The following is a 27,419-nucleotide window of genomic DNA, read 5'->3' as shown; positions in this document are numbered from 1 at the left end:
GGGTGCCACTGCCTTCATTAAGGAGGGGGGGGGAAGTCTCTACAGGCCTTGAACCGAAGCATTTGTACCACAACAGAGATACAATCTGATCAGCTATTTGCAGACACGTGTTGTTATTCTTGGGGTTGTCCTGTGCAGGGCCAGGATTTGGACTTTGACCTGCTGGGTGCCAAGAAGATGGTGCCAGGCTCTTTTCAGTGGTGCTCAGCAACACAACAAGGAACAATGGCCATAAACAAAAACACAAGAAGTTCCAACCTGAACATGAGGAAGAACTTCATTACACTGAGGGTGGCAGAGCACTGGAACAGGCTGCCCAGGGAACTCGTGGAGTCTCTCTCTCTCTGTAGACATTCAAAACCCACCTGGAGGTGTTCCTGTGTAACCTGCTCTAGGTGACCTTGCCTTGGCAGGGGGGTTGGACTAGATGATCTCCAAAGGTCTCTTCCAACCCTAAAAATTCTGTGATCCTATGATCCTTATGGGTCCCTTCCAACTTAGGATATTTTATGATTCTATGATCTCTCTTTCACAGATGTTGTTTCAGCAGTGAAAAAGGGAAGAATCTTCAAAGCAAATATTAAGGGACGGCTCTTTCTGACCATTACTTAATTCACAGAACAAATGGTGCTGAACTCTCCAGGAAAGAAGACAATGTAAGGGCATGGTTGCAAATTGCCGATTAAGAAAGCTCTGTTCTAATATGAAATGTCATTGACCTACTCTGAGAATCCAGAGAAGTCACTTAAACTTTTATTCTCAGTTTCTCTGCATAGACAAACATAAAGATACTACTCCTACCTTTTCACAAGAGTGTTTTGAACTTAGGTTTATTTTAGGAAAAGGCTTTGAGAACTTGGAAGGAAAGAAATTCAAAAACTGCTATAAACTGTTATTACTCTAGCTTCACTTTTTAAAAAGGCCATTTACAATGTGTTAGTTCTTTGCTAACCTCTGTTTTCTTGTTGTTTATGTGTTTGACAAATGTAATGACTACAGCTCTAAATCATCAAAAATAGACTACAAATATGTACAGACTGTAAAGGCAGTTTAAGTGTCTTTTTACTGTTACTCTATTAGCAGATTAGAATTACCATAGATGCACTTGGAAAAAAAAATCCACGCACACATGAAGAGGAACCATTCATTCAAACAGAAATAAATGGAAAGACTGAAGTAATGGCTTGTGTACTATCTTGTGCTGACAGACAATTACTTTTTTGTTAATTACTGTTTAAATTATAAACAAAGGGAACTGAAATATTGCTGCAAACCTTATTATTCTATTTAACTGCCTTAATCTCTTAATAGGTAACTCTTGTTTTCCTAGGCCAGATGGTTAAAAATTCAAGCACTAGGGAGAAATCCAGACAGATTTAATTTATCAAAACTCCCTGAATTGCTCTCTGCGCATGGCTTTGGAACCTTGGCTGTGACATAACATATGTGTGATCCTAAATGTACTTGGAGGTTTAAAGATTTTGTGCCATGCTTTTGGAAAACAAAACAAGCTAGAAGGATTTCAGTCTTCTTATGCTGACTCCATTTTCTGGCATTACTCAGTTTGTAGGGCTGCTTATTCCCTTTTTATTATTAATGATATAGTAGAGACTTACATCCATCAGTGCAGCATTGATGTAGTTACTGCTCTCCCCATCTATCGTTATGAGGAAAGGCAGGCATCTGTCTGGAGGCAGAACATCCATACAACGATTCTTTTCATGATTTCGTGGTAAAAGCGCTATGCTGCAGTCTTCTACACGCAGTGTCGGAGTCACCATATTTAAAGTCTTTCAAAAAGAGTAAACAATACAACAGAAAAAATTAACACAGCAGTGAAAGCAACGCAAAATATTTAAGAATAGATCAGCTCAGCATTCAATTTCAGTGGGAATCAATATGCAGAGAAATGAAAACACATCTCAGTCAGCAGGGTTTGGAAGAAAAAAAAAATCCTGGAAGCAAAGAGATCTGAAAAATAACCTCAAAGAGAGCTGCAGAGTAACTTGCCTTCTAGAGAAAGGACAGTAGAAAGAATTGACATATTTCCCTTGAGTAAAAACAATATTTTACTGCTACCCCATTGCATTCTTTCATGATTCAGCATCAGTCAAGAGTAATGAGAGACATGTTATTTTTCCCTTTTTGCAATCTTTCCTTCCCAGGCCTGGTCCACAATTCACATGGTTATGAATAAGCACTTAAGCAGAAGTCTTTAGTATAGATAAACTGTATGGTTTCTAGGCAATGTTAGCCACTACTTACCCTGAATTCCTCTTTGATTTGGCTGGAGTTAGTTTGAGGATCCAGTTTATTCATTTCATAGTAAGCAGACCTAACTTGAGAAGCTGGAATAGATGTGTCCCCGCAAAGGCAGGCCTCCAGGATAGCATCGTGGATGAATACATACTGTTCCTGGTAAAGTAATTAATATATGTAGTTACTGACAGAGAGAGCTTAGGCTATTAGTATTTTTGTAAATAAAAAATAACAACTAATATGGTTTCTACTTCTCTCTTGAGTTTAACAGCACTGAAGCAAGACCAGAAGGAATAACCACAGCTAATGAAACGTTATCCCACTCATTTAGAAATTAGTATAGAAAGACTAACTTAAACTAACTACAAGTAGTTAGAGAAGTGCAGTAACACTCCATAATAAAATTCAGCATGTTTCTAGTATTCTCATTCCTCTACGCAGATCTGTAGGTGCTATCACATAACTGAGCCTCAACTAGATGTACTCCAGAATGAATCTTTCCCAGAGAGGAAACGCTGTTTTCCTTTTTGTAAAAAAACCCACAGTGAACCTTCAATGGAGTGTAACTGTGCACTTGTTTGGGTAGGAATTCTTCAAGTTTGTGCGGGGATTATTTTCTGCATCTGATTAAATAAACTACTTTCTGGAGGGTGCCAACTACAACGCTCTATCTTTACGGGCTAGAAGAATATTTTTTTTGCAAAGCAGTATTCCAGTAGATTTAACAATACCTCGGTCTGCACCATGTTAACTCTCCGGGATCGAAGCTCTCTCACGCAATTGTATATGTCTACAACACCTTCTCTTTCTGCCATATCTAGCATGATGTCAATAACAATGAAGCAGCCAGTTCTGCCAGCACCAGCACTGAAGTAAAAGAAAAGCACTGTTAATGTTTGGCAGTGTGTACTGGAAATGTGAGGTGTAATGGTTCATCTCACAGGTTGGATCATTACTCATTCAGTAATCATTAGATGATTACTGAAATTGAGCTAGGCATTTGCAGGACTTCAGACTTGATTTTTTACTCTTGTTTATATATTGCATATTTCATATATACGTATTCTTGTTTATACTTATTGTGGGTAGAGCTCCAGTGGCTTTAGCAACCTGCGTTGGGATGACACAGTACAGGAGAAGCAAAAGTAGGTCCTGGGTTTAGCACAAAACACAACAGAGAGATTTCTATGTTACCTACCTGCAGTGAACAACCAGAGGGCCAGCATTTGGTGGGCTCTTGGATTTGACCTGCCGTACAAATCCCAGCAGGCCTGTTGCATGGTAGGGTACACCGTGGTCTGGCCAGCCAGTGAAGTGAAACTGCCGTATTTCTCGAATCTCATGGGCACCTCTCTGTTGAAAAGGCAAGGGTCGAAAACTTCAAAAGCCTGAGCCTTGCTGAAAAGCATCCACCCCCTACCAACACAATCTGTACAGACTGTTGGAGAGCTTTCTCATAGCAGGAGAGCAAGTTCAAAGGTTAGATATCAACTGGTTTTAAAGCCTTACAACAAAATTAAGTAAGCACTAGATTGGCTAGAAACCTTTAGCAACAAGATAGATGCTCATCTCTATATTTAAGCACTAGGTTGCTTTGCAAACTGTGGCCCTAAAATGCATGCCATGATCACAGAATAGGTCAGCAGCAAGGTTGAACATAGAGTACAGATGACTTTTTTTCCCCACTGCTCTCCACAGGAGTTTTGCTGCTGACTTCAGGGAACTACAGCTTCAGCATGATTTTCCTTATCATTTGTCTCCTTCATTGGTCTGAAAGAAACAGCTGAATAGTAAGAAACCTTTTTGCACCTCCAATCATAGGGGCTGCATTTGTAGCCCTGCACATGCTAAACCTTCAGATGATTTGCCACAGTCCATGAGGATATGGATACAGTGAGACAGGTATGAATGAGAAGCTGATTGTGTAAGTAATTTCCCATGTGACTTTTGGGAGCAGTCTGGATATTAGAAGTGTGTATGCTAAGTTTTATTTTCTTAGTGCTTGTATTTTCCCTTCCCCCTCTAAAAATGTAGCTGCCAATATTTTATTCTTGGGAGAAATCCGCAGTCTGGAGGCCATCATACATACCGCATCAGCAAACAGCAAAATTATGGCATATCATGTTTAGGCTGGACTAAATGTCTACAATATTAATAGTTTACAGTTTACAGTTTTTCTTCCTAAAGACATATTTCCTGTCTTGAGCTGGTTTGCCTATAAAAGGTCTTACTCTCCTTGCATAATAAGTAACATAAGCTTCCTAATTTATTACTAGTATGCATAGTCTGGGATTTTTGATGGTTGAGAAATTTTGGCCATGCCAGAGCTACGTGACTGGGGATAGTTTGGTGTATCTTGGAGTCTTTGATGCTCTGACAGCTCAGGCTGGGGGTATGTGGAAACAGGGCATTTGCTCAGAGGAATATCTCATCTCCCTTGGAAACTGTGACACAAAAAGGCAGGCAAGGGAGAGGACTGAGTGCACATGCAACAGTGGTGTAGACTGAGGAGATCACAGCCTTGCAACAGAAATGACCTTATCTCCTAAAAATCAATTTTAAAGCATATTGAAACCCAGGAATAGACAAAACAATTTGCATTTTAAGACAGTCTAGCAAACACATACAAATGCAATTTCGTCTCTGTACTCTGGGGATTTCAGAGTGTGTTAGTTAACACATCTCTTTGCTACTGTAAACAAGGCCTTCAACTTAAATAGCTGTGTGTAGGTAGGGTATCCATGTCTCAAACACTTTTATATTGCTTATAACAATTGTTCACCATCCCCTAAGAAACAAAGACCCCATACAAAATAGCAATGCCATGACTATATAAGCTGAGGACTGAAGTGAGTGCCTCATGCAAATACTTCATGCTGTATGCAGCCCAAATTTTCAAACAATTTACAAAAAGCAAACTGACCCTCCAAAACAATGTGCCCAGCTGTTGCACAGATTAGGTTATGTCCTGTGTATCTTGTGCATTAGTTTTGAAAAGGCTGTCTGTCATGCTGACTGCCTTTTTGTCTATTGTTGATAACAGCTACTTAGAGAAGGTTTTGTATATAGGGTACTTTTATAAGGAGTTTTCTTATTATACCTCCAAAAGAATGATTTTCATGCCTGTAGTTTCCTGCTGGTTTCTAAACCCAAAATAGCACCACAACTGTATGAATCATAAAGCATATGCTCAGCTTGGAAAGACTGTATTTTTTACTTTTTCTTTCCACTGAAACGAATGGTGTACATTGCTGACAAACCCTAGGATGTTAAAAAATGCTACAGATGCTTATGCTGCTGCTCTGTGTTACTATATGACTAATTCATCTGAGTTAACTATTGTGCTGCTAAGGAACTGCTCCAAAGGAACTGCTCATTCACACAATGCAAAATGTATCTAGGAAGTGGTCTTCAGAATCAGGCTGCACTTTTGCGTTTAATTTTCTTAGCATTTTCCCCCTACTACTCAATATCCATTTAAAAAAATTAAAATAAGTGATCAATTTATCTTCAAACAAATCAACTTCTAAACTGTACTTCAGGAGCATGTGAGATGTTCATCAAGAAACAAAAAAGATGGTCAGAAGGGACCTCTGGAGGTCTGCAGTCCAACTTCCGACTCAGAGTGGGTCTATGGGCAACACTAGATCTGCCTAGCTGAGCCCTGATGACCTCCAAGAACGGAGATTCCACAAATTTTTTGGGTAACCTACTCCAGCACTGCACTGCCCTCCTCCTGAAGGAGTGTATCCAGCGCAAGCTTTCCATACTGCAACTTCTCGGACATTGACTCTTTCTTTGTCACCTACTACCACCGAGACAAAAGTGGAGAATTTGGTACCTCTACTTTTCTAAACATATTTGAGGTCGTTGCAGGCTGAAATTAGATCTTCCTTACTCTTCCTCCTCATCTCTCCCACACCAAATAAGGCTAGTTCCCTTAACCCTCTTCTTTGCAGTTCTTATGTGCTAAATCCATAATTATTCTGGATTTCAGATGATGTCGCCGGATGTCAGCCTCTACTGACATGGGTTTAGGCCATCTAAGGCACAAAACTTTGCATTTTTTTGTTGTTGAATTACAAAAGTTCCTGTTAGCCAAAGCTTCAAGTCTTTTGGAATTGAGGCTCCAGTGATAAGTGTTCCAACACCATCTTTCACTTGGTATTATCTGCATTGTTTGCTTAGGGTGCTTTCTGTCTCATCATGCAGCTTGACTTTGAGAACTTGAAAAGCATCAGTCCCAGTACATCAAAAATATAACCTTGAGAATTCTGGTGGAAGAGATGTATGGATTTGACCTTCCAGTACCACTGGAAGAGTTAAAAAATATGGAAAATAGGGTAAAAACAAATGTACTTTACTCAAACTACACTGACACTGCTTTTGGAGGCTTACTGAAAAACTACCAACTATTAAGAAGCAGTGTCTAAATAAAATCTTTTCAAATGGAGATTTTTTAAAAGAAATAAAATGTTTAGTGCCTTTTATCTCTATCTGTTCTAATGCACTTATTCAAGACAGTTTGGTTATGTTCAACTGTAAAATCCTCTAGGTCTTTTTTTTCAGTCCCAGCTAAGAAGTGAAAAGCTAACATCAAAGCATAAGCTTAAAATTTGCAGAATAGAAATCAACCAGTGCTTCAGCTACTTCAAAGTGTAGCCACTGTTTCTCATCTGTTTATTAAAAATACCTAAATGGAAGGAAACAACAGGTTTGAATGAATTCAATGTACAATATGCATAGTGGTAAACATGATACAATATTTCAGTTCATTCAAACCACATAATTCTATTATCATTAGCCTCAGGTTGCTGTTTTGATGCATATTTAAGTATTAGATTGAAGAATAAAACAGGAAAAAAACTAATTCCTTTGTTACTCTGAATGTATGTACAGAGACCCTGTTGGGTCATCTTTTTGGCAGTTTCATCTACCTGGGTGCAGAATTCTTTGATGCTAAAGATTCTGTTCTTCAAAACCGTAATTGAATACTATTTCATCATTACAGAGAACCAGCATTTCACAAGAACTGCAACTAAATCAAAAGGAGCTTTCTAAGCTAATTAGTGGAAAATCTACTCATGGTGATACTGAGGGAACATAACATTGTTGTGATATTAGGAATATCTAGTCTTCCAGAGAGGCTGTTTCCTTGGTGTTCTGCAACTCAGATGAGTCCTGATGTGTACAATTAAAACATTTCTGTTCTTTACTGAAGTCTGAATGAAACTGCTGAATTGACACAAAATGCATGACACCATTGACTGACCCTGTTCACTTCAGTAAGTACCTTCTTTGTTAATTGTATGTTTTCCATATATTGTAAGTTTGGGAGAGCTACAAGTTCTAGTAAGCATCAAACAAATTCATGGTATTATTCTAATAAACAATAATGCAACACACTGATTGGAATTCTCCATATAAAGACAGAGTCCACATGAAAAGGTAAATTGCCTTCAGAAGAAAAGTAGTTTGTTACAAATATATCTCTGCAGAGCAGGAACACCCACTGGCCCAACAGATAACAGTATTCTCCACCACTTCTGAATAATGTTGCATGCAGCCTCTGGTACAGACAGAAACTGATTGCAGGGAACATAAGATGGGAAAGCAGCAAGAATGTGTTTTTCAACTGATTGTTGGGAGGGAGGCTTTGATTTCTCCTAGGCAAGGAATTAACTTGGAACACTTTTTCTAACTCAGGCAGGGGCCAAAAGTGATGAAAAGCACATAGAAGTTGCTGCATTTAAAGAAAAACACAGTTTACCATAAGAGGGCGGTAGTCGTTTACCCAAAAATAGCTACAAACCCGGCATGGCAGTCAAAAGATTTAACTTTCCCTCGTCGAATCTCTATATAAGTTACTTCAGCAGACATCATTGTATTTAAGAAAACTGAATTTGGAAACTTACCTTTTCTACAGCAAATGTTCGAATCACATATTCAGCCAGGAGCTCTGTTTCTATTAGGGTAACTTTAATGTCTTTATATATCTCTGTGTCATCTGGCCAGTATTTGCAGCATTTGACCTTTAAAAAATACAAAATAAATTAAGGTTCATTTATTTTAGAAGGTTCACACTGAATCCATTCTGTATTCTGTGCAATGATTTCTGATTTAAAATGCAATCATGCACAGAACAGTCACATTTTCTGCACATGGAAATGATTAATGTTTAAGGAACATTGCCTCTTCTTTTTTTTAAGACAGTTTCCAGAGTTGCAGGTAAGCTTTGTGTTGTGGTTAGAGAAGTAAGGCAAATTTGTATGAAGCACAAGGGATATTTATACCCTGCACAACTCAGTTACAGTAACAGTTCATTTCCTGTGCTTTCCAAAGCGAAGTGTGCCCAGAGGAACAACTACCACCAGAAGGTTTTTTTCCTCAACCTCTAGGTGGTGATTTGTCTCAAAAATATCTTATTCCCTTCTAAAATGAAAGTGTTTTGCAGACAGGAAGGACACCTCATTGCAGTTTACAATTTCCTCATGAGGGGAAGAGGAGGGGCAGGCACTGATCTCTTCTCTGTGGTGACCAGACGTGAGGGAATGGTCTGAAGTTGTGTCAGGGGAGGTTTAGGTTGGATATTAGCAAAAGGTTCTTCACCCAGAGGGTGGTTGGGCACTGGAAGAGGCTCCCCAGGGAAGTGGTCACAGCACCAAGCCTGACAGAGTTCAAGAAGCGTTTGGACATTGATCTCAGGCACATGGTGTGACTCTTGGGGCTGTCCTGTGCAGGGCCAGGAGTTGGAATTTCATGATCCTTGTGTGTTCTTTCCAACTCAGGATATTTTACAATTCTCTACTGTTAGAAAGGTACTCGTTTTCTCATATTAACTTTCCAAAGGAACTGATGAGAGATCAAATAGCAAAACTCAATGACTGAAGTCAGGAGGTGAGTTTTATGTCCAGGTTTTAACATTAATTTATTAAACGACCCCAACCACTATGATTAGGATTCATCACTCTTAGCTTAACCTAAAATGAGTAGGCCCAATGCCTTTTAGAGGTGCATTTATTTTTGTTAACTATGAAAAAAGGCTAGATGATTGCCTTTACCTAACTGTTTGGCTTTTTAATGGCTGAGGTTAGGTGAGATGAACTCCTCTTTCTCCCATACTGCTATCATTAGGCTTTTGGGGCTTTGTGTTCTTGGCAAATTCATCTTGGGAGATGGAAAGCAGGTGTATTTTTTGAACTGTATTTCAGATTTTCTAGGTCCTGGTGTGGCCTAGATGGGATGGACTTCACAGTACTTACTGTATACAACATGCACTGTTCTGCTATTTTTTTAAAGTGGGTCGTTGTGGGGACTGTATGTGACAATGTAGATAGCTGACAGACTTAAGAATTTTCTCCTCCTTCCCATTTGTGTGGACAAAGTGGTGGGCAGGGAAGCTGACACATTACTTATATGTCTCTCTCTTACTCTGCTTTATTATGTTAGTAGCTATGCTATCACCACTGCATCTGGGCATCATCCAGTAGTGCAGTACGTGCTAGGAGTGGCATCTGTTACACATCTGCTGCATGGAATGGTTTCTGTCTTTCTCCTACCAAAGGGAAAATTTAAAATGGATCTTTTAATACATGTAAATGTGGCTTACTTAAATATGCACGTAAATGGGTTGTGTAGAAACCCTAAACACTTCAAATATTCAACAGAAAACTGATAGAAAAAAATGAAAAAATTAAACTTCACAACAGATAAGAGTATTTCTCAAATCCATTTTCATGCCAAAATATTTGGATTACTATCATGTCTAGTCTTGAGCAAAAGATGGATGCATGTGTAAGTATATGGTGAAAATGGTAATGCATGATTTAAATGATTTATTTATACAACATCCAGGTTCAGTATATAAAGGATTATATACTTGTCCTGTCAGGCAGAATAAAATACTTTTCTCAGAATTTATTTCAAGGATGTAGGTTATAATCATGTGCAACCCCTCTTTACTGTATGAATAGAAGAGAGTTCTTGCCACATTATAGTAGTGACACTGGTTGAAAAAAGTTCGTTCAGGCAGGGTCAGTAGTTATGACCCTTTTTCTGACTCATTAGCAGGATAAAATTTAAATCTGAATAGAACTGAGTTGAAGGGCTGGAAAAACACAGCCCCACATCAGGATCCTCTTCAGAGAAAAAGAGTAGCCTGGTCAGAAGCCCTGGCTCTCAGCCAAAAAATTATACAAGCATCTTAACAGCTTATTCCTGCTTACACAGCTGATGGAAAGCTCCTAGAGCAAAGCTGAAGTTCAGGTAGCTTTATAAGCAGGTTTTTATTTATTTTTTCTATGCTTGTCTTCAGACCCAGTAACTGCATTATTATTAGCTAAGAAAAATTCTTGATAGCCTTCACATTTCATCTTGTATTAAGGGTGGTTTCTGGACAAGTAGCAAACACCAGTCTATAAAGTTCCCTTCCACAGCAAGAGGCTTGGAGCTGGGATACTGGACAGTCCTTACAGCGCTCAGCACTCCTGTACCAGCAGCAAGGGTAGCAAGACTGCTCCCCCCACCGTGCTCAACAGCCAGCAAGCTGACAGGATGTCAGTGGGGATGAGAAGGTTTCCACTAGCCAAGGGCCAAGCTGAGGGCCATTCCCAGGATGCCTAAATGACAGGATGTCTGACAAACCTGTATTTATCTTTAAAGCATATCTATCCGCTGTAAGACACGAACAACCATTTCAGAAGCATTAAACATTGCTGCAAGCAGTTTAGTAGTTGCTGCTGCTATCTATTGTTGCATCTACTTGATATTTATTCAGATCTTGTTTGAATGTATTTCCCAAAATCCTCTGGTAGAAGTTAAGTGAAAAACACTGAAAGCTCATTGTTTTGTCTGTTTTGCTAAAATAATCCAGAAAATTCACACTGTTCAAATCCCTCAGGCCAGCAAACTGACCCTTCTATAGTCATTGCCATGAACTCTTTTCTCCTATGTATGGCTAAGATGATTTTTGTCTCTCCATGAAGAATTAGGCATTTTACACTGCCTCTGGGCTGGAGCAACACACTGACAACCCCTTCTCTGGAGCTGATTCCCTTTTCCTGCCTGTTCACATATCTGTTCCATAGGTGGAACCTGAACTACACAGACAGTCAGCACACGTAGGAAGGGAGCAGCTGCAGTGGTAACCCTAGGCACAGCACTACAGATCAGCACGTCTCTTTGTTGCTACCTTTGTTGCTACCTTTAGCTTTGTTTTTTTCTGACGGGCACCTACCATCCTCAAAACAGCTCTAGTTTAGGAAAATAAACAATCATGGGGAAAAAAAAGCAACCCTGGCTGAACTAAATTGCTCAACCTTGAAGGAAAACATGCCTGTTTCTAACTTGCTAAGTTTAGACAGTCTGGATTATGACTAAAAACTAGGGACATTCAGAGAGACCAATTTAGAAGAGCACAGTCCCCATCTTATTATGCCTCAACTGTTGGATTTGCTTCCACTCTTTTTTTTGAACCTTATTTAAGATGATACAATGGAATAATTAGGGAAGCACTGGGGGATGTTGCACAGAAGTTACAGCCTTTTGTGCCTCATGCAACTTGGGCCCACCAGGGATTTCTTACTCAGCTGCACAGGGGATTTTGAGCACAGAGCAGACTGGAGCTGAGCAGAAGGATCCATGACAACACAATTTCCTGAAAACTCTCCCAAGTGGAATAGGGGCTGTAAAAGCCATGGGAACGGTGCCAGGGCTGCAGTCAGAGCCACAGACCAACTGATGATTCACTCACTGGAAAGGAAAAAAACCACCCAAACCCAACTTTATTTTAATTCAGGCGTTTTTCCTACTTTTGGCTCTTGTTCTGCAATGCTCTGCACGTGCTGAGCTTGGGACCTGGGAACTCCATGGACACCCAGTGAGCCAGAAGTTAAGTAAATGCTTAAAGATCCATCTCCCATTGTCTCCAGGACCACTCAAATAAATGCAAAGATGTCTTAAAGACAGAAGTAGATTAAATAGTGCAAATCAAAATCACATTTATAAATGCTTTTTGGATCAGGGCCTTTATTTGCACAAGGAAAGACAATTGCAACAAAATAGAATATGGTTTTACTCATTAAATATGAGAAACACTGCTGGTAACATATGCTCATTTTTTCTTTTTAGCATAGCTTTAGCTATCGTAACTTGATGAATCTCTTTTCCATTTTATAAACATTTGGTACATGTTTTACAAAAAAAAGCCCACTAACAGAAGGTTTAGCTAAATAATTGATACATAATTCCAGAACTGAATATTAAATGTATTACTTTTTTTTTTCCACACAGTTGCTACCATAACAGTAAATATCGTCCTCAAAGCAGAAAACATAATTTTGAATTCTCGTCTGAGCAGAATTATAATTGAGAGTTTGTTCAGATACGCCCCACATTTATATACTAACCACATGCCAAAAAATACAGATGTTCATCACAAGATGAGATAAAGGGATGACTGCCAGAGACACAATGAAAATACTCTGGTTTAATCTATTCATCCCAAGGTACACTGTCCAATTGTTTCAAACATGTTTATTTTACTAATAATTTCAGAAATTTGGAGAAGAGGATTATCTACATCCACCCTCTCGTTCCATTAAACTAAAACAGTTTAATATGAGAAACTTAGAATTAAAAATGAAGGTGGAAAGTTGTTGTTGGTAGTTCTAAATACAACAAACAGTGTAGGCAGTGGATGGCTAACAAACCCAAATTGTGACTTCTGAAGCTGTATATAAAGCAATTTGGCAATGTGACACATCTAGGTAAAGGCAGTATGAAAGCCAGGACAGTAATTCATTTACTTAGAGGTTTGGAATAGAGTAATATTACAGACTTAATATGTGAGCAGGTTGTGAAATATACTTCGTAGTCTGTACAGAACAGTTTAAATAACAGTGATTATTCAAAGTTTCCAATTTCCTTTGATTCTGCAATACTCTTACCAAGAAGGTGATTTAACTGACTATGCCCTGCATGGATTGTCATTAGTGAAGAGCAGTATTATATATTCTAATTTAAAATTAATCCTGAACTAAGTAATGATGATAATGCAGACATAAATTTTGAAACCTCTTGGATATAAAATGAAATAGCCAACCAAGCTCACTGGTGAAAATTTTTAACAGATTTTACAGATGTAGCTAGGATAACATCATATACTTTTATTTGGCTGACTTGAAATAAAAGGACATCCAGTAACTGAAAGTATTTTTATCTAAATACTTTTCAAACAAAAAATGTATTACGATTTAAGAATGTTTTATATGTCATAAAACAACCTTTGACAGAAGATAAACCCCAGTCTTTCTTTTTTTCGTTTTCTTTTGTTTGCTTTCGAGCAAGTCAGTTAATTGTTTTATACCCCATTTTACAGGTTTCTAAAAGGTGGGGAAGAGTATTGAGAATCACAACTTTTGAGATACTGTTTGGTGCCATCAGGGTCTATAGAGTCAGCCAGAAGTCTTTATGTTGTTCATAGCTTCCAAAGGAGAGGAGGTGTCTCCATGAATTTTACTAGCTCAGTCTGACTTCTTCCAGGGACGGCTCAGAGCTGACATAATTCTCCACCTTCTGCTGCTCTATGTTGCATCAGCAGTGCAACCCTAAGTTACCTGCTGAATGTATTCTCATATCAACTTCAACCCAGAATAGCTGGCTTTCTGGACACGTCCAGCAGTAGCCATACATTAATGCTTTTCACCTGAGAAAACGAGTGTGATCCCTTTGTTCTTAAGAATCAGGTATGCTGTTAGCATCTACCTGGTTGCTTGGGTTAGATGAAATTAAACTGACAAGCCAAACTCATGGTCTTTGGCCATAACGAAGAATTATTCTAGAAGAGTTGCTTTAGGGTAAAGGTAGACCAAGGTAAAGCTGTTCTAGTGTTCCTGTCTCCATTGTTAATGCCAACAGAAAAATATGAATGGTTTCCACTTCATTGCTTATGTTTAGGCAATTTTGTGCACCTTAGTACAGCCCTGGAGGAAAAAAGGTTGAGCACAGAACACATGAGAAGGGTGGTCCCACGCCAAGATGAATGATGGTTACAGGATTAGCTGAAGCTCCTCACAGCCTACCTTAATTCCTGATACAACTGTGAAATCATGAGTATATTCCTCAGATCCTGTGCTCCAAAGACCTGATGTACCTGCACTGAGCAGAACAGCCTGTGCTCTGAGCCATGCTTCCATTCCAAGAACAAAATCATGCCATTACCTGAGTACAGAGCACCACCTAGTTAGTGGATTGTATTATGGCTCTAAAACCTGATCAGCTGATGTTAGGTTAGAAAGCTCTTCATGTTACTTTACTTTATAAAGTAAAACTGTGTCAGTGCCTCCAGGATACTTCTTCCCTTACAGAGGGAAGCCATTTTGCTAGCCCTGACATCTCAAAGAACCTGAGGCCCTACCTCTGCAAAATGCACTTAAAGTTACATCCTACACCTTGGCAGCACTTCAGCTAGGCCAACAAGGGGGTCACTGCATTTGTGTATCCTTAAACCTCTTTTATTTCTCAAAATGAATTATCTCAATTGGATTAGTAAGCATTAAGATATTAATCTCTGTTGATTAACATTCTTTGAAACATAGCTTTTACTGGAGACGAGAATGCATCAAAACACTGAGAGCTGGAACTATGTCTGCTTTGAGTGACATGGGACAGTGCTGAACGCTTGTAGCTTGATGCTCTGTCTGATGATGCTAACATTGCTAATCTGGGGACATCTTTATTATAGAACTGCAAATAGTCCTTCCTTCTCTTTCCTGAAGAACAATGTCCAACTTTTCCCTAAGGGCTCCTCCCTTACTATATATAATGCAGTAATGTAAACTTGTTATTTCTGGTTAGAAGTCTAGAAAGCTGAAATCTGTTTTGATGACTAGAAGGGTTCACCGACTTGAAAGTTTGGGTTTTTTTCTGTTTTTCTCATTGATACTCTGTAAAAGTATAAACGGTAGTTTATCTGATAAGAGATACTGGAATTAGAGTGAAACTCAAAGTATAACAACAGAATATAAACCCATGTGCTTATGTACCATAAGAACAAGTCCCTTTTTTGGGGGTAAACATTTTTAAGAAAAAGTTTTCTATAGATGGGGAAGGAAACTATTTATAGATTTAAGAAGCTGAGAGTAGAGTTACCTAGAGGTAGGCAAGGGATTCATATAGCAACCTTTTCCTCTCTTATTACAAAATGTGGTTTCTTTCTTTCAGTAGAAAAGTTAAAATGAAATCTTAGTCCCCAGTATGCACAAAAACTCTTTGGCACATCTCCTAAGGAGCACTAACACCAGTATCCGGAATTAATTCCAATGTAGGTAATTTGGCTTATTACATTTAGAGGCAGTTTCAATTAGACAGAGTGTTCCTCCATTTATACTAAATACAAATGTGCTGTTTGTGAGACGTGCTGAAGAGCCACTGTGTTTCACCTCTGCAAGATCACTGTATTGGGTGATCTGAATCTTAAATACAATTTAAGTTTATCTTTGTTTATTAGAAAGTTCTTCTGCATGGAAGTTTCTCAAAACTTGTAAAAGGCATAAGTGCAAGCTTCATAATAGATTTGTGTTAAAAGATTTTGTTTTCATTCTAAGTGTAAGTACCAAATCCATTGGAAATTTCACATAGATTTTACGTTGTTAGAATTTCCAATGAAGTTTTTAGTTTGCTCTTGCAACCTGTTTTAAGTAAGAAGTCTTTGGACAGGGCTTTATTTAGCAGTTTTTCTTGGATATCTAATGTCTGCCTAAAACAGAAATGGATCATCAGGTAGATCTGAAGATCTAGTTCATCATAAAGATTTTTGTATTTTTGTGTTAAGGAAACATATTTTTATCTGTTTTAGAAATGTCTCTTGAATGCTGACCAAGGCTGGACATCCTGAGCACCCAAGACATGAACATAAGACTGCTCAGGGCTGGGCCCACTGATACGCTTTCCTGAGATGAATAACTCTCTTCTGACAGCATTTATCTTACAAGAGGGAATGCTTTTTAGCCAGCCATCATCAAGGAGATACTCCCTCTCTGTCACAAGACCATTGTATGGATCTCCTCACTGTCATGTGGAACCCAATACTCTTTTATGCATGAAAAGTCAGAGTTATCCACATTTTTGTAGCAATGCAGATAAGTGCCACATGTCAGCCGCAGGTCTGGTAAAACAAGCAAAGGAAAAGCTAAACCACCACTGTATTCCTTCTTTTGCCTTATGCAGACAAGCCATTCTGGCTGCTGGGAGGGAATTGTCACCCAGGAGGAGTGTGAAATGGCTATCAGGAAAGCACACCACTCCTGAGACATAAGCTGGCAGTGAGAGGCTGTTTTGGTAGCACTAAGGTGTGCATGCAGGCACAGGGGCTATATACCAGTTTACAGCTGACCTTCATTCTCCTGTTTGTGTCACATTCCTTCTGTTGTGGTCAACCTCGCTTCCTTTCAAAAAATGGGTCTTTTGTGTGCTTATTAACACTATTAGCCCTGGCTGCTTTCTAATTCTGGATAATAATTGAGAAACTCTAATTACTGTAATTACTATGCTCCTGGGGTGAGGTTTTATTTTTTATAATTATTTCTAGTGATTTTGTTTGTGAATACTTTTAATATAAAAGAGCATGTAGACAATCATGAGTCCTTGCACTGCATTTATTTAACAACTACCTCCACTAAATTTCATCAGTGCCCTTCACCATTTATTAATCAGATACTACTTAATTTCTTCTGCCTCAAGCAAGTGGGAAAGCGACTACTGACAAATGACAAATAATGTGACACGCCAAGTTTCATTCTGCCAACTAAGAATTAGTACCAGCCCAACAAAAGCAAAGATGGAGTTGACAGCTAGATGGCACAATTGAATATATTCTAAATCTTCCCCACATGACTCTTTAAGGAGGAAAAAAATGCTTCAGTGTGTGCAAACACTGAAACAAAGCAAGAAGCAACCTTAGACTTTGGCCAGTACATAAACTCCTTGATCCATTCCCATTGCTTTCCACAGAAGGATCCAGTTGTGTCTTTTGGAGCTTGTACTCCAGAACAGTCTCTTGGAGTAAGCAAGATGTTCTCCTGTGTCTATTTTCTGATCACCCCAACACTGGTGGGATAAAAACTTTTGTTTCTTCTAGAATAATCTACCAGATTATGCTAAGTTCCTCAGGAAAAGATGTTCCCTGAAATTACACTACTATCTTCAGTTGCTTTTTCACTTACAAACATGGGCATGGAGGCCTCTTGCATTAATATAATCCAAAATACATTATTTTGAAATAGCTTGTTGTCACACTGATGTAATTTTATGAGTCTTGATTCTCGGTTACGCTTTTTACTCGTTAGTATGTGGTTTGGAAAATTCTGATTCTTGGACAAAAATTTAGGTATATTATACCATTAATTACTTGTAATTTCCTTTTTGTAAACTTTATTGTGAGTGGAAAGTTGTTGACCCCAGCATGAAGAAGACAGGGACTTTTTTTTGAGGCTGCTTTAAGGGCTGCTTATTTGTTTAGAGTTTTTTTGTAAAAGTTCTTATGTCAGCTTAGGCCAATCTCAACTAAACACTGCTTCATCATCTGTTATCAGAGAACCGTTCATGCAACTCAGCAATGATTTTCCTAAATGACTGTGAGACCTCATTTAGATTTTTAATAAACAGTCACATTCTAATGAGGTCTTCGTAAAACTGACTAAATACGTTTAGAAATCATTAGCTTAAATTATCAGTACAAAAGTCTCCTTAGGGAGCCCTGCAGATTTTGTGATAAGACTTCTGGCAGATGGATTAGTGTAACAGCGCAAGTGAGTTCTGAATTTCCACACAAGCAGTGTAAATGTGAGTGACTGGGTAACAGGCTACTTGATAAAGAGCTAAATGTCCCTGAGGTGGGTTCATTAAAGAGAGAAAACAACCAAAACACATTTCGGTGCCATTTAAATACCAGGTGCACAGCAGTCTGCAGGTGCCAGAAACACTGACAAGGGTCCCTTGCTGGAACACACAAGAGCTTAAAGGGATGTGTGGTTTTGACAAGTGTGCCTCAGATAATGACAGATATTGGCTGATGTACCTGGACCCTGCTGGAGGGTAATGTGGGGACTGAGTCATTTGCAGCAGGTGCTTGCATTAGGGACAGCCTCATGGTGATTCCTCTGCCCGCAATTAAAACAGTCCTGATGCATAATGCTCCAGGGCAAGAAGCAAGTTCCTAGCACGGATTTAATGACTATTCAGTCAGTCCTGGTAAACAAATACACATAAGCCCCCTCGATGATTAATTCATGAAGGCTGTATGCTGTATGGCAAACATGTTAAATGAATATCCCTCTTTCCTAAAAATACAAGGGAATTTTCCTCCTCGGCTTACAATGGGTCAACAGGGTGAAAAAATAAAAATAATAGACTCCTATAAATCTTACACCAGCAATAGCAATTGAAATAGAAACCCTCAAATTTGGGAAGGTTATAAAGTTTGCCCTACAGGAATGCTACCAAAAGGTCCATTAAAATCATTACTAATCAAGGTGGCACCGAGTTTGTGTTAGGGGTTGTGGGACAGATGGTGTGTTTGTAATTTGCCTCCTTGTTGCTGATGGTTCCAGCTCTGGGAGTGGCACAAAAACACCAATGGAGGAGTGACTGCATTGTTCTGTGGCTCATACAATTTCATTTCCATTAAAAGCTCATTTCAATTTCTGCTCTCTAATCTCACCTATGCTGGCCTCCAGAGAAAGTGAGAACAAAGTCATTTCTACCACTGCCAGAAACAACAAAGCCACAGATCTGTATCCCACTAGGACTCTTGCACCCTGAAGAAATCTCCACAGTGGCACAAACCATTATTTGCTGCTAAGGGAATGTGCTGTGTACCTAAATGCTGAGAATGGAGGCTGCCAACACTGGCACCAAGACTGGCATCTCCCTTGCTGGCACCCGACAGTTCACTCTAATTGGCGCTTTCAAATACTGACTTTAGGAAAACAGTATGTGGTTTCATGCAGTATGCTATTTTTGTTCTCAGGCTTGTTTATTCATACCCTGAAAACATCCCTTTTTAAGTTGTCCACTTCGGTACTTATGAATGTGTATAAAGCTTTAACAATGAGGTTTGCTGGAGAGTCTCCTATTCTTACAAATCCATCCATTTTGAACTGATATGTGACCATCCTGCTATTTCTACCTTTTTCCTTGCTCAAGGGACTGAGGAGGAAGCAGCCTCCATGATCCTTTTCTGTCTCTGCAATTAGTTGTACATGTGTTCCTGCAGCAGGTGTTAATTGCAGTCAAAACCCCCATCTTTTTTATATCTAAAAATAATACTAGCACCTGATATGTGCTTGAGCATATATCAGCTCAAGCTTAAATGTTAGGATTTATATTATCAGTTGACAAAGGACCTATGGAAGAATAAACTGAGATTGTAAGACTGGACTTGCTGAAAAGGACTTAAACTTACACCACACAAACAGTTCTCTCTCTCCTCATGCAAATGCCACAGGGCAGAGGGGGTATCAGACACTCCACCAGCATGAAATTAAAAACATCTCTTAAAACCATGCAGCTCACACTGAGATGTGTGCACTTGACTTCTTATTTCAACACTTCGATTTACAATAATTGCAGTAGTTCCCATAAAAGCAGTGGGTTTTTTTCATTCCAAATGAAAGCTGTATGCCAAGTTCCCAGGAAAATTTTCTTGGAAAAACATCCCAGATGAGAACTAAGACACCAGTGCATAGACAAAGCAGTAAAATGAAAAGACTCAGTTATTGACAGTTGTGGGAAACAAAGAACAAGGTTCCATTCAATACTTGTTGAAAACAAAATTAGCTATAAAGATTTGTGTAGGAGGCTTACTTTAGAAGTTATCAAGCAAAGAAAGAGAAGTACACAGTATCAAACAGGTAACTCAAGCATTCCTTTACTACGCAGCTCCTGAAGATAACCTCCTGATAAACAAATTTAGTGTACAAATGAGTAAAACTAATTTTTGCTGGATTAGTTCAGAAGTCTTACAGGAAGTAAAACCCAAACAAACCAGACTGATTTAGACTAATATACTATGAAGCAATTTCATACTTCCAACTACTTTTCCCAGACATCTGTTTCAGAATTAATCCCCTTAGCCTCCCTTAAAAGACCCGATGATTCCATACTTTGTTCTGCAACAAATTCCTGGATTTCTGTAATTGAAATGGTATATCTGAGATATGTACAAAGATATGGCACCTTCTTTCTTTGGCAGTCTTTGCAGACTCTGCTGTACATAATGCAGCTTTATCAGTTACTTTTTTATTGTGCAAATGTTATCAAAGCCAAGCATCCAAGGCACGTTTAAAAACAATTGATAACGAACCTCTTAGCACAGGCAGTCATAAATATTTTATGTGCTATACTTAGTATATAAGCATTTGTTGGTCTGTTATTTAATTTCCATAAGCAAACATCTTGGATGTCTTTCATCTTTTTAAGTACAAAAATCACTTACCCTTCCCACTTCTACGAGATTAGTAACCATGATTATGCTGGCTGTGTTTTCATGCCATACCATTCTCCAGAAGTCATATATTGTCTCCTGCATTGGCCCTGAAACAATAAATCAAATGAAAGGTTACAATCAGAAAGTCTCATGATTGGAAGCTTGTCTCTGGGGAACTTTGAGAGGCCATGACTATACACATATATTCATATCACTATCATCATATTTTTCATTTAGGGTCGGTTAATTTCTTTTCTGTCAACCCACCTATCTGCATTTAAGTATTTTCCTCCTGAAATAGTGTTCTGAAAGAAGGTTACTTCTCCAGTGCTTAGGTATTTATCTCCATAATACCCAGAAGTGCAATTATAAAAAATGGATAACATTACTCTTTCTTTTTAACAACTGGATGATAACCTAGGGAAGGTGTATTTGGAATGAAATGAGCCTCAATGGACTCTGTGGCCTTTCCTGGTTTCTAATATTTTTCTTAGTATCCATCAAATTAGCCCAGCTCCTAAACTGTAGTTCCTGAAGTGAAAAAGTTTTTCTGCTGCAGTATATCACTTTGCAGAACAGTGGGGAAAGTGGCAAAGAAACTTGACATGCCATGGCAGCGTGTCCTCTGCAGTGCTTTCCCGAACAACCTGTGCACTTTTGTAGATGAACACACTGGGCTTTCTCCAGCATTGTGATGAAGCTGGGTACCAGCTATAGAAAGGTAAAATGTTGAGAACCACCACACCACTTTGCATATGCCTGGTCCTGTCTGTTTCTGGCCTACATGCCCCACCCTTTGTGTTTGGAGTACCACTCTGATTTTAAACCACTGCTGTAAAATCACTGAGCCAGTAAGAATAAACAATATAAACTATAAACTTAACATCCATACTGAATCCATTACCCAACTGTCACACTAGAGTAAGCAATTAGGGGCTTATTTAGAGCAATGACTTAAATCAGCTAATTGGAGAACAAATGGATAATGTATTGACCTAAATGTTCCTTTAGTAAAGAAGTAAAAACTCTTAAAGCGTTACAAAACCATACACTGACAGATTTCAGTAGTTTGCACCCATGTTTTGGTACTTTGAGCTCCCTTTGAAAATAAAATCTTCACTCTTGAAATAAAGTATTTTGTGGAAAATGTAATTATACATTATTACTATATTATCATGGCAGGGGGGTTGGACTAGATGATATCTGAAGGCCCTTCCAACCCAAATCATTCTATGACTTTGTGACACTGTGATATTATAGGCAAGCCAAAACCAACTCATGAGGCAAGTAGCACCACAGCTATGACATAACTTACTCTGAACTCAAATTTAAGGAAAAGATAATAATCTAAACCTCTGAACACTTTAAAATTCCGAACGATAATTTTATCATCTATAATTTGCATAGATCATTTAAAGAACTTATGCATTCTCTCCCTTATTTTATCTGTCTTCAAAAATGCTGCATATAAGTTTCACAAGTCTTCTCATAGTCACCTAACTTCTCTTTAATTGTTTTGGTTGTTCATGTAACAGGAGAAAAAGCCATTTAAAATAACAGGAAGCTATGATGGTTAGAACATGAGAAATGTCAGAAGGTCTTAAAGCAGAAATAACAGGAGAGCCTAAAATTACAGTTTCTGAAATTACTAAATTCAAGATGATGCTGTAGCTGCAAAACTGGACGTCTTTCTTTTTTTCTTTTAATTAACGGCAAGAACAAGTGACACTTTTGTGAGATTTCTTCTGAATTATGACAAGAATTAAATCACTCTCCATCATATGGAAATTTACAGTAAGTATTTTACTTCTACCAAAGTGTCCTGGATATGTAATACAGTCATGGTCCAAGTGCAATTTTGAATGTCACAGTAATATAATTAATATACATTATAGTGAGAGTTTAGCTTGTGTGTGTGTGTGTCAGTCACAACAACATTGAAAGGTTTGTGTCAGCCTCTCCTACTGATGAAAGGAAGGAGACTATTCTATTCACTGCAGGAAAATACTATCTCTGTATAGCATCTTCCTTTCTCTCAAATTTCAAACAAGTATTAAGCAAAACCACTATTGCTATCATCTTGTAAGGACCACTGCTAAAAACAGGATTAGGGTTTTACACAGAGTAGTGTCCTGGAAAGAGTCTGCAAGTTCATGACCTCTTATTACTATTATTCAAGTTTGATCAAGGACAAAAAATAACAACACTATTGCTTCAAGAATCCTGGTTTAATGGAGAAAATCTAAATGGCTCCACTGCATTCTGTCTCCACGGGACTATGAGACGTTTCAAGAAATTTCATGTATTTTTGGTAATGCTGCAGGAAAGGTAAGAAAAGATCTTCTGTCCACACAGTTTTCTTTTCCCCTTGTGAGAAGTCAGAATCTTTGAGAAACTGAGGGGCAATGTAGCAAGTTTCTCTATGCATTAATACAGTTTTCTTTCCAACAGATTCACTTGAGGTACAAGACAGTTGGGCCCCACTTTGTAACAGTCATTTCTTTTTGACAGCTCTGGGATAACCTGTAACAATTTATTCCTGATTTAATTTTTTTTCCCTACAGACAGCATAATTTTGTCATGATTAAAATATTCCTGCATTTCAAATCCTGAAATCACACATTACAACTGGGAAGAGATCCTAAACATTAATTTATTCCTGTAGAACTTGAATTTATCATTCTCTATAAAGAAAAAGATAATAAGTTATAAGAAAAATAAATCTTCAGAAAAACTAGCAGCTTTTTTTCAGGCCAGGGAAAGAGTTGAGCTCTGACAAGTCTCTCAAGTTCAATTCTCAAAGTACTTCTAGGAGAAATGTCCTATTCTGCAGTGCTGAGTATGCTCTTCTCAGTCTTATTGTCCAAATGATAAGAAAATCATAATTAAAAGTGCGTGACAGGATTCCCGCCTCTCCTCATGTATTCTCATCTGTCTTCTTGCTTTTCCTCTCCAGTTCTTACATGTAGCCTCCAAACTTCTTTCGTATTCAGAACACCAAAAGAAAAAAATCCCACCCCAAAACCTACCTTAAAGTTTCAGAAAGTAATTCTTCTATGCCCCATTTTTCTTTTCTTCTTGACATTTTAAAAATTATTTTCTGACATATGAATAAATTATTACTTGTCTCCAGTGAGAACTGAAAAACATTAGAGACCAGGTAGGGTTGGAGGATTTATTGTCCTGAACAAACTGATTCCATACACTCATGGCAGGGAGAGAAAGAGACTCTAAATGTTCTAAGCATCAACTTAACAGATGTGTGCGCAACAGGTAGAAAGGCTATTTACAGCAGTTGCCCCCTTGCAGAAGGAGAAGTTCTGAAGAGAAGGTACTGTGCTACCTAACAGTCAGCCTGTAGCATACCCCATTAGGTCCACATAATAGCACTTGGTATAGAATCATAGAATCATAGAGTCACAGAATCGATTGGGTTGGAAAAGACCTCTGAGATCATCGAGTCCAACCCTTGGTCCAAATCCAGTCCATTTACTAGATCATGGCACTCAGTGCCATGTCCAACCTGTGTTTAAAAATCTCCAGGGATGGTGAATCCACCACCTCTCTGGGCAGCCCATTCCAATGCCTGATTACTCTCTCTGTAAAGAATTTTCTCCTGATATCCAACTTAAATTTCCCCTGGTGGAGCTTAAGCCCGTGCCCCCTTGTCCTATTGCTGAGTGCCTGAGAGAAGAGACCAACCCCCACCTGGCTAGAACTTCCCTTCAGGTAGTAAAGATCTCAGTATCAAAGATCTCAGCCGTGAAAAAAAAGAAATCAGAAACATACTGCAACCAGAAGATGAAAAACAAAGGAAAAGAAGAAAAAGAAGTCAAACCTCCAAACCCCTAGCTAATTAAATGCATTATTGAAAAAAACTCAACAGAAACAATTGGTTGTATACATCACTACCACTAGTTGTATTGCCAGCAGTTGTTAGTTGCTGCTCTGGGAATGCAAAGATTAGGAAATGGAACACCACACAGCTTTTAAGAATGGTTTAAACTCTTAAGAAACTGCTTTTGTACACAGATTTCTAGAGCCTTTATTTCTGCTTGCTATTGTGAGACCCAGTTTGAACAACCAGTATTGCTACTGGGGTATGTGATCAGATTGAAAGTGATGAACTAGCGCAGAATACAGGAAAGAAAGCAAGCACACCACGAAACAAGTAAAACCTCAATCTTGAAATGTACCTGATACTTACTCAGACACAGGACTTGTAAATCTATGGGTAATTTTTCAATTTCTAGAAAAGCATCTTAAACAAGGAACGAATAGCTTCTAAAACATTTTTTCTAGCATAGAATGTCAAATCCACAAGCTAACATTTGGTCCGCCAAGTTCAATGATAGATATTAAAGCTAGAAATGTGCAGAAAATGAATAGATACCCTTAAGCTCTAAAGGCTCCCCAGGGACAGTGCATGGGCAGTGGGAGCCATAAGTATGTGCTGATAGAGGCAGTGGACTGACAAGATGCAAGACTTATACCTGCAGCAGTTAAAATCCATCTTGAGAAGAGTGCAAAAAACCTCCTCCCAGTGAGTAGATGCAACCACACCGCAAGTGTCTTTCTGCCCTAACTTGTCTCAAAACCAGTTTAGACATTTATTTTCTACCATAACGTATACACTTTAAATGCTTACACAGGAGTGTTTTCATAGGCACAGTATGTATGTTCCTATTATGTGAATATTTTGAAATCTGGGATAAAACTGTGGTCAAGATATCATAAACCATATGGGCCTGCTGCTCACCAATAGCTATCCAAATGCATACAGATCAGTCTTTTGTATTTTTAGTTCTCAAGAATGTAATGATGAAAGAAAATCAGGTCATATAACCTGGATGTCTTCTAATGCTTTAATTAAAGCCCTCCCAAGTCTTTTCCAGAAACTAAAACAGCATCCAGAGTAAAACATACCCCAGTGCCAGCCACCTGTTCACTTTTACTGAAGTCTCCTGCAGGCCTATCAGTGTCACAATTAGCACACTAAAAGGCAACAGACATTTTTACTGGCAAAACTTGGCCATAAATGCTTCAGTGTTATTTATTAATTGCTGGTTTCTAGCTGTCATACTTCAGTATGACTTATTATTTGTTGCTTCTGTGGATTCCAGCCCCACACATTTTATGCACTAAAGAATCTCAATGTGTAACGAGCTGAAAAAATACATACTTGCTTTTATCCCTTTATTTCCTTTGAGTTACAGTGTTGACTGTGGTGGCATTTAAGAAGCACCTTCCAACTCTGGGCTTACAAATTTTAACTGTTACACAATCTTCAGCAGGGGTATATTGTAATTATACAGCTATGCTGGATTTCCTGATAAAACTTTCTTAGAAATTGCTCTTGCCTTGGAAAAAATATAAATAAACAAAGAAGTGGATGGACTACCAGTGAGGTTGGTTCCCTGTAGGTATGTTAAGCCAGTAAGGAAGGCTGAGGCTATGGTTATTCTCATGTGAGGTATGGAAAAAATCTGCCCCTCAGTTTTAGACCTTATTTTAACAATTTCTTGATCATAGTAAATTCAGAGATCGCACACAGAGAAGGCACTTGTTTGCAGAGGTAGTAATTAACTCATAGTCAGGTAACAAAAGAAACCATTTGGTAAGAAAAAATTCTAATAGAACTTAATTCCCAAGTAAATAAAATTGTTCTCTTTCTCCTAACACTAGTTTTAACCCAGGCTTCAGAATATACCATGCATATAAAATATATGCAGAATCTATATTTGAGTGGTAGCCAGTCCACCATTTCTTTTTTTTGCCTTTTGCAATGCTACCACCCTATACTGCAAGACCCCCAAGAAAACAGTATGCAGCAACACTGTTCTACAGTAAGTCACCTCAGCTATACTCAAGTGAGTTAATCAGGACTGAGATATGAATTTAAAATGTGTTTTTCATTATTTTCTTACTTAGATGGATTGTCAATAAGAAGGAGATCTGACTGAATCTTGTTAGCTTGACATTTCAGGAAAATGCTGCTTATAAAGTAAGCTGAAATACTTTATCGGGACTAATCCTGCTCAGTGCAGCTACTGACAACATAGAGGTTTTCTACTGTATCCTTTGCTCTGGAAAAACACAGCTTTCTCTCATTACCAGCCAAGGGACAGCAGAGTGAATAGTAATTGGCTGATTTTCAAGCACAAACTAAATCCTACCTGCTTTGAGCCAGCCAGTCAGCAAACCCTGCTGCCTGCACATTGCTATATGTGAAAATTGGCTTTCACAAAATGAAATGTTCAAAGTGCTTTCAAGTCCCATTAGCTTTCAACAAGGCTTACATTACTAAGTGACTGAGGAGCATGTAGAAATTCTATCTATAGCTCCCATGAGACTGACCAGTGCTTTGGCTGGCTTTCTATACCACCTCCTCCTATATTTAAAGAGTCAGCACTATAGACCTCTTCCAGGAAGAAGAAAAGCAGAAGACCATTCTGTAAATTCTCCATCGCTTTTCAAATGTGAAAAGAAAATAAAAACGTTGCTATTTACAATGTACAGTAGTGATAAGTCAGAGTCCCACTGTTTTATGAATTACAGGCAACTGTCTCACAGATAGCTAAAATAAAAAAACCCTCCATTCTAAATTCCCAGTTTAATATAGAGATGCTTAAAAATATATATCCTTTGAGTAATGACAAAACTGATTATTCCAGAG

The 27,419-nt window shown here is 38.4% G+C and overlaps 1 protein-coding gene across 10 annotated transcripts in view; it reads right to left on the bottom strand.

Annotated features, from left to right (window-relative positions):
• The window catches only part of PTPRM (protein tyrosine phosphatase, receptor type M), a 459,625-nt gene that overhangs the window by 13,197 nt on the left and 419,009 nt on the right, over positions 1-27,419 (bottom strand). For all 10 annotated transcript variants that reach the window (XM_027650889.1, XM_027650890.1, XM_027650892.1 and 7 more), the window contains 6 exons: positions 20,753-20,850; positions 8,175-8,291; positions 3,458-3,612; positions 2,991-3,126; positions 2,266-2,415; positions 1,617-1,790 (listed from right to left, as the gene is read on the bottom strand). In XM_027650889.1, the coding sequence (XP_027506690.1) occupies positions 1,617-1,790; positions 2,266-2,415; positions 2,991-3,126; positions 3,458-3,612; positions 8,175-8,291; positions 20,753-20,850 (830 nt within the window). The remainder of the gene's footprint in view (positions 1-1,616; positions 1,791-2,265; positions 2,416-2,990; positions 3,127-3,457; positions 3,613-8,174; positions 8,292-20,752; positions 20,851-27,419) is intronic.

This window comes from Corapipo altera, unplaced genomic scaffold (assembly GCF_003945725.1).
Source record: "Corapipo altera isolate COAL_440 unplaced genomic scaffold, ASM394572v1 24, whole genome shotgun sequence".
NCBI lineage: Eukaryota > Metazoa > Chordata > Aves > Passeriformes > Pipridae > Corapipo > Corapipo altera.
Note: the sequence above shows the minus strand (reverse complement) of the source record. Positions and strands in the feature narration are given on the sequence as shown.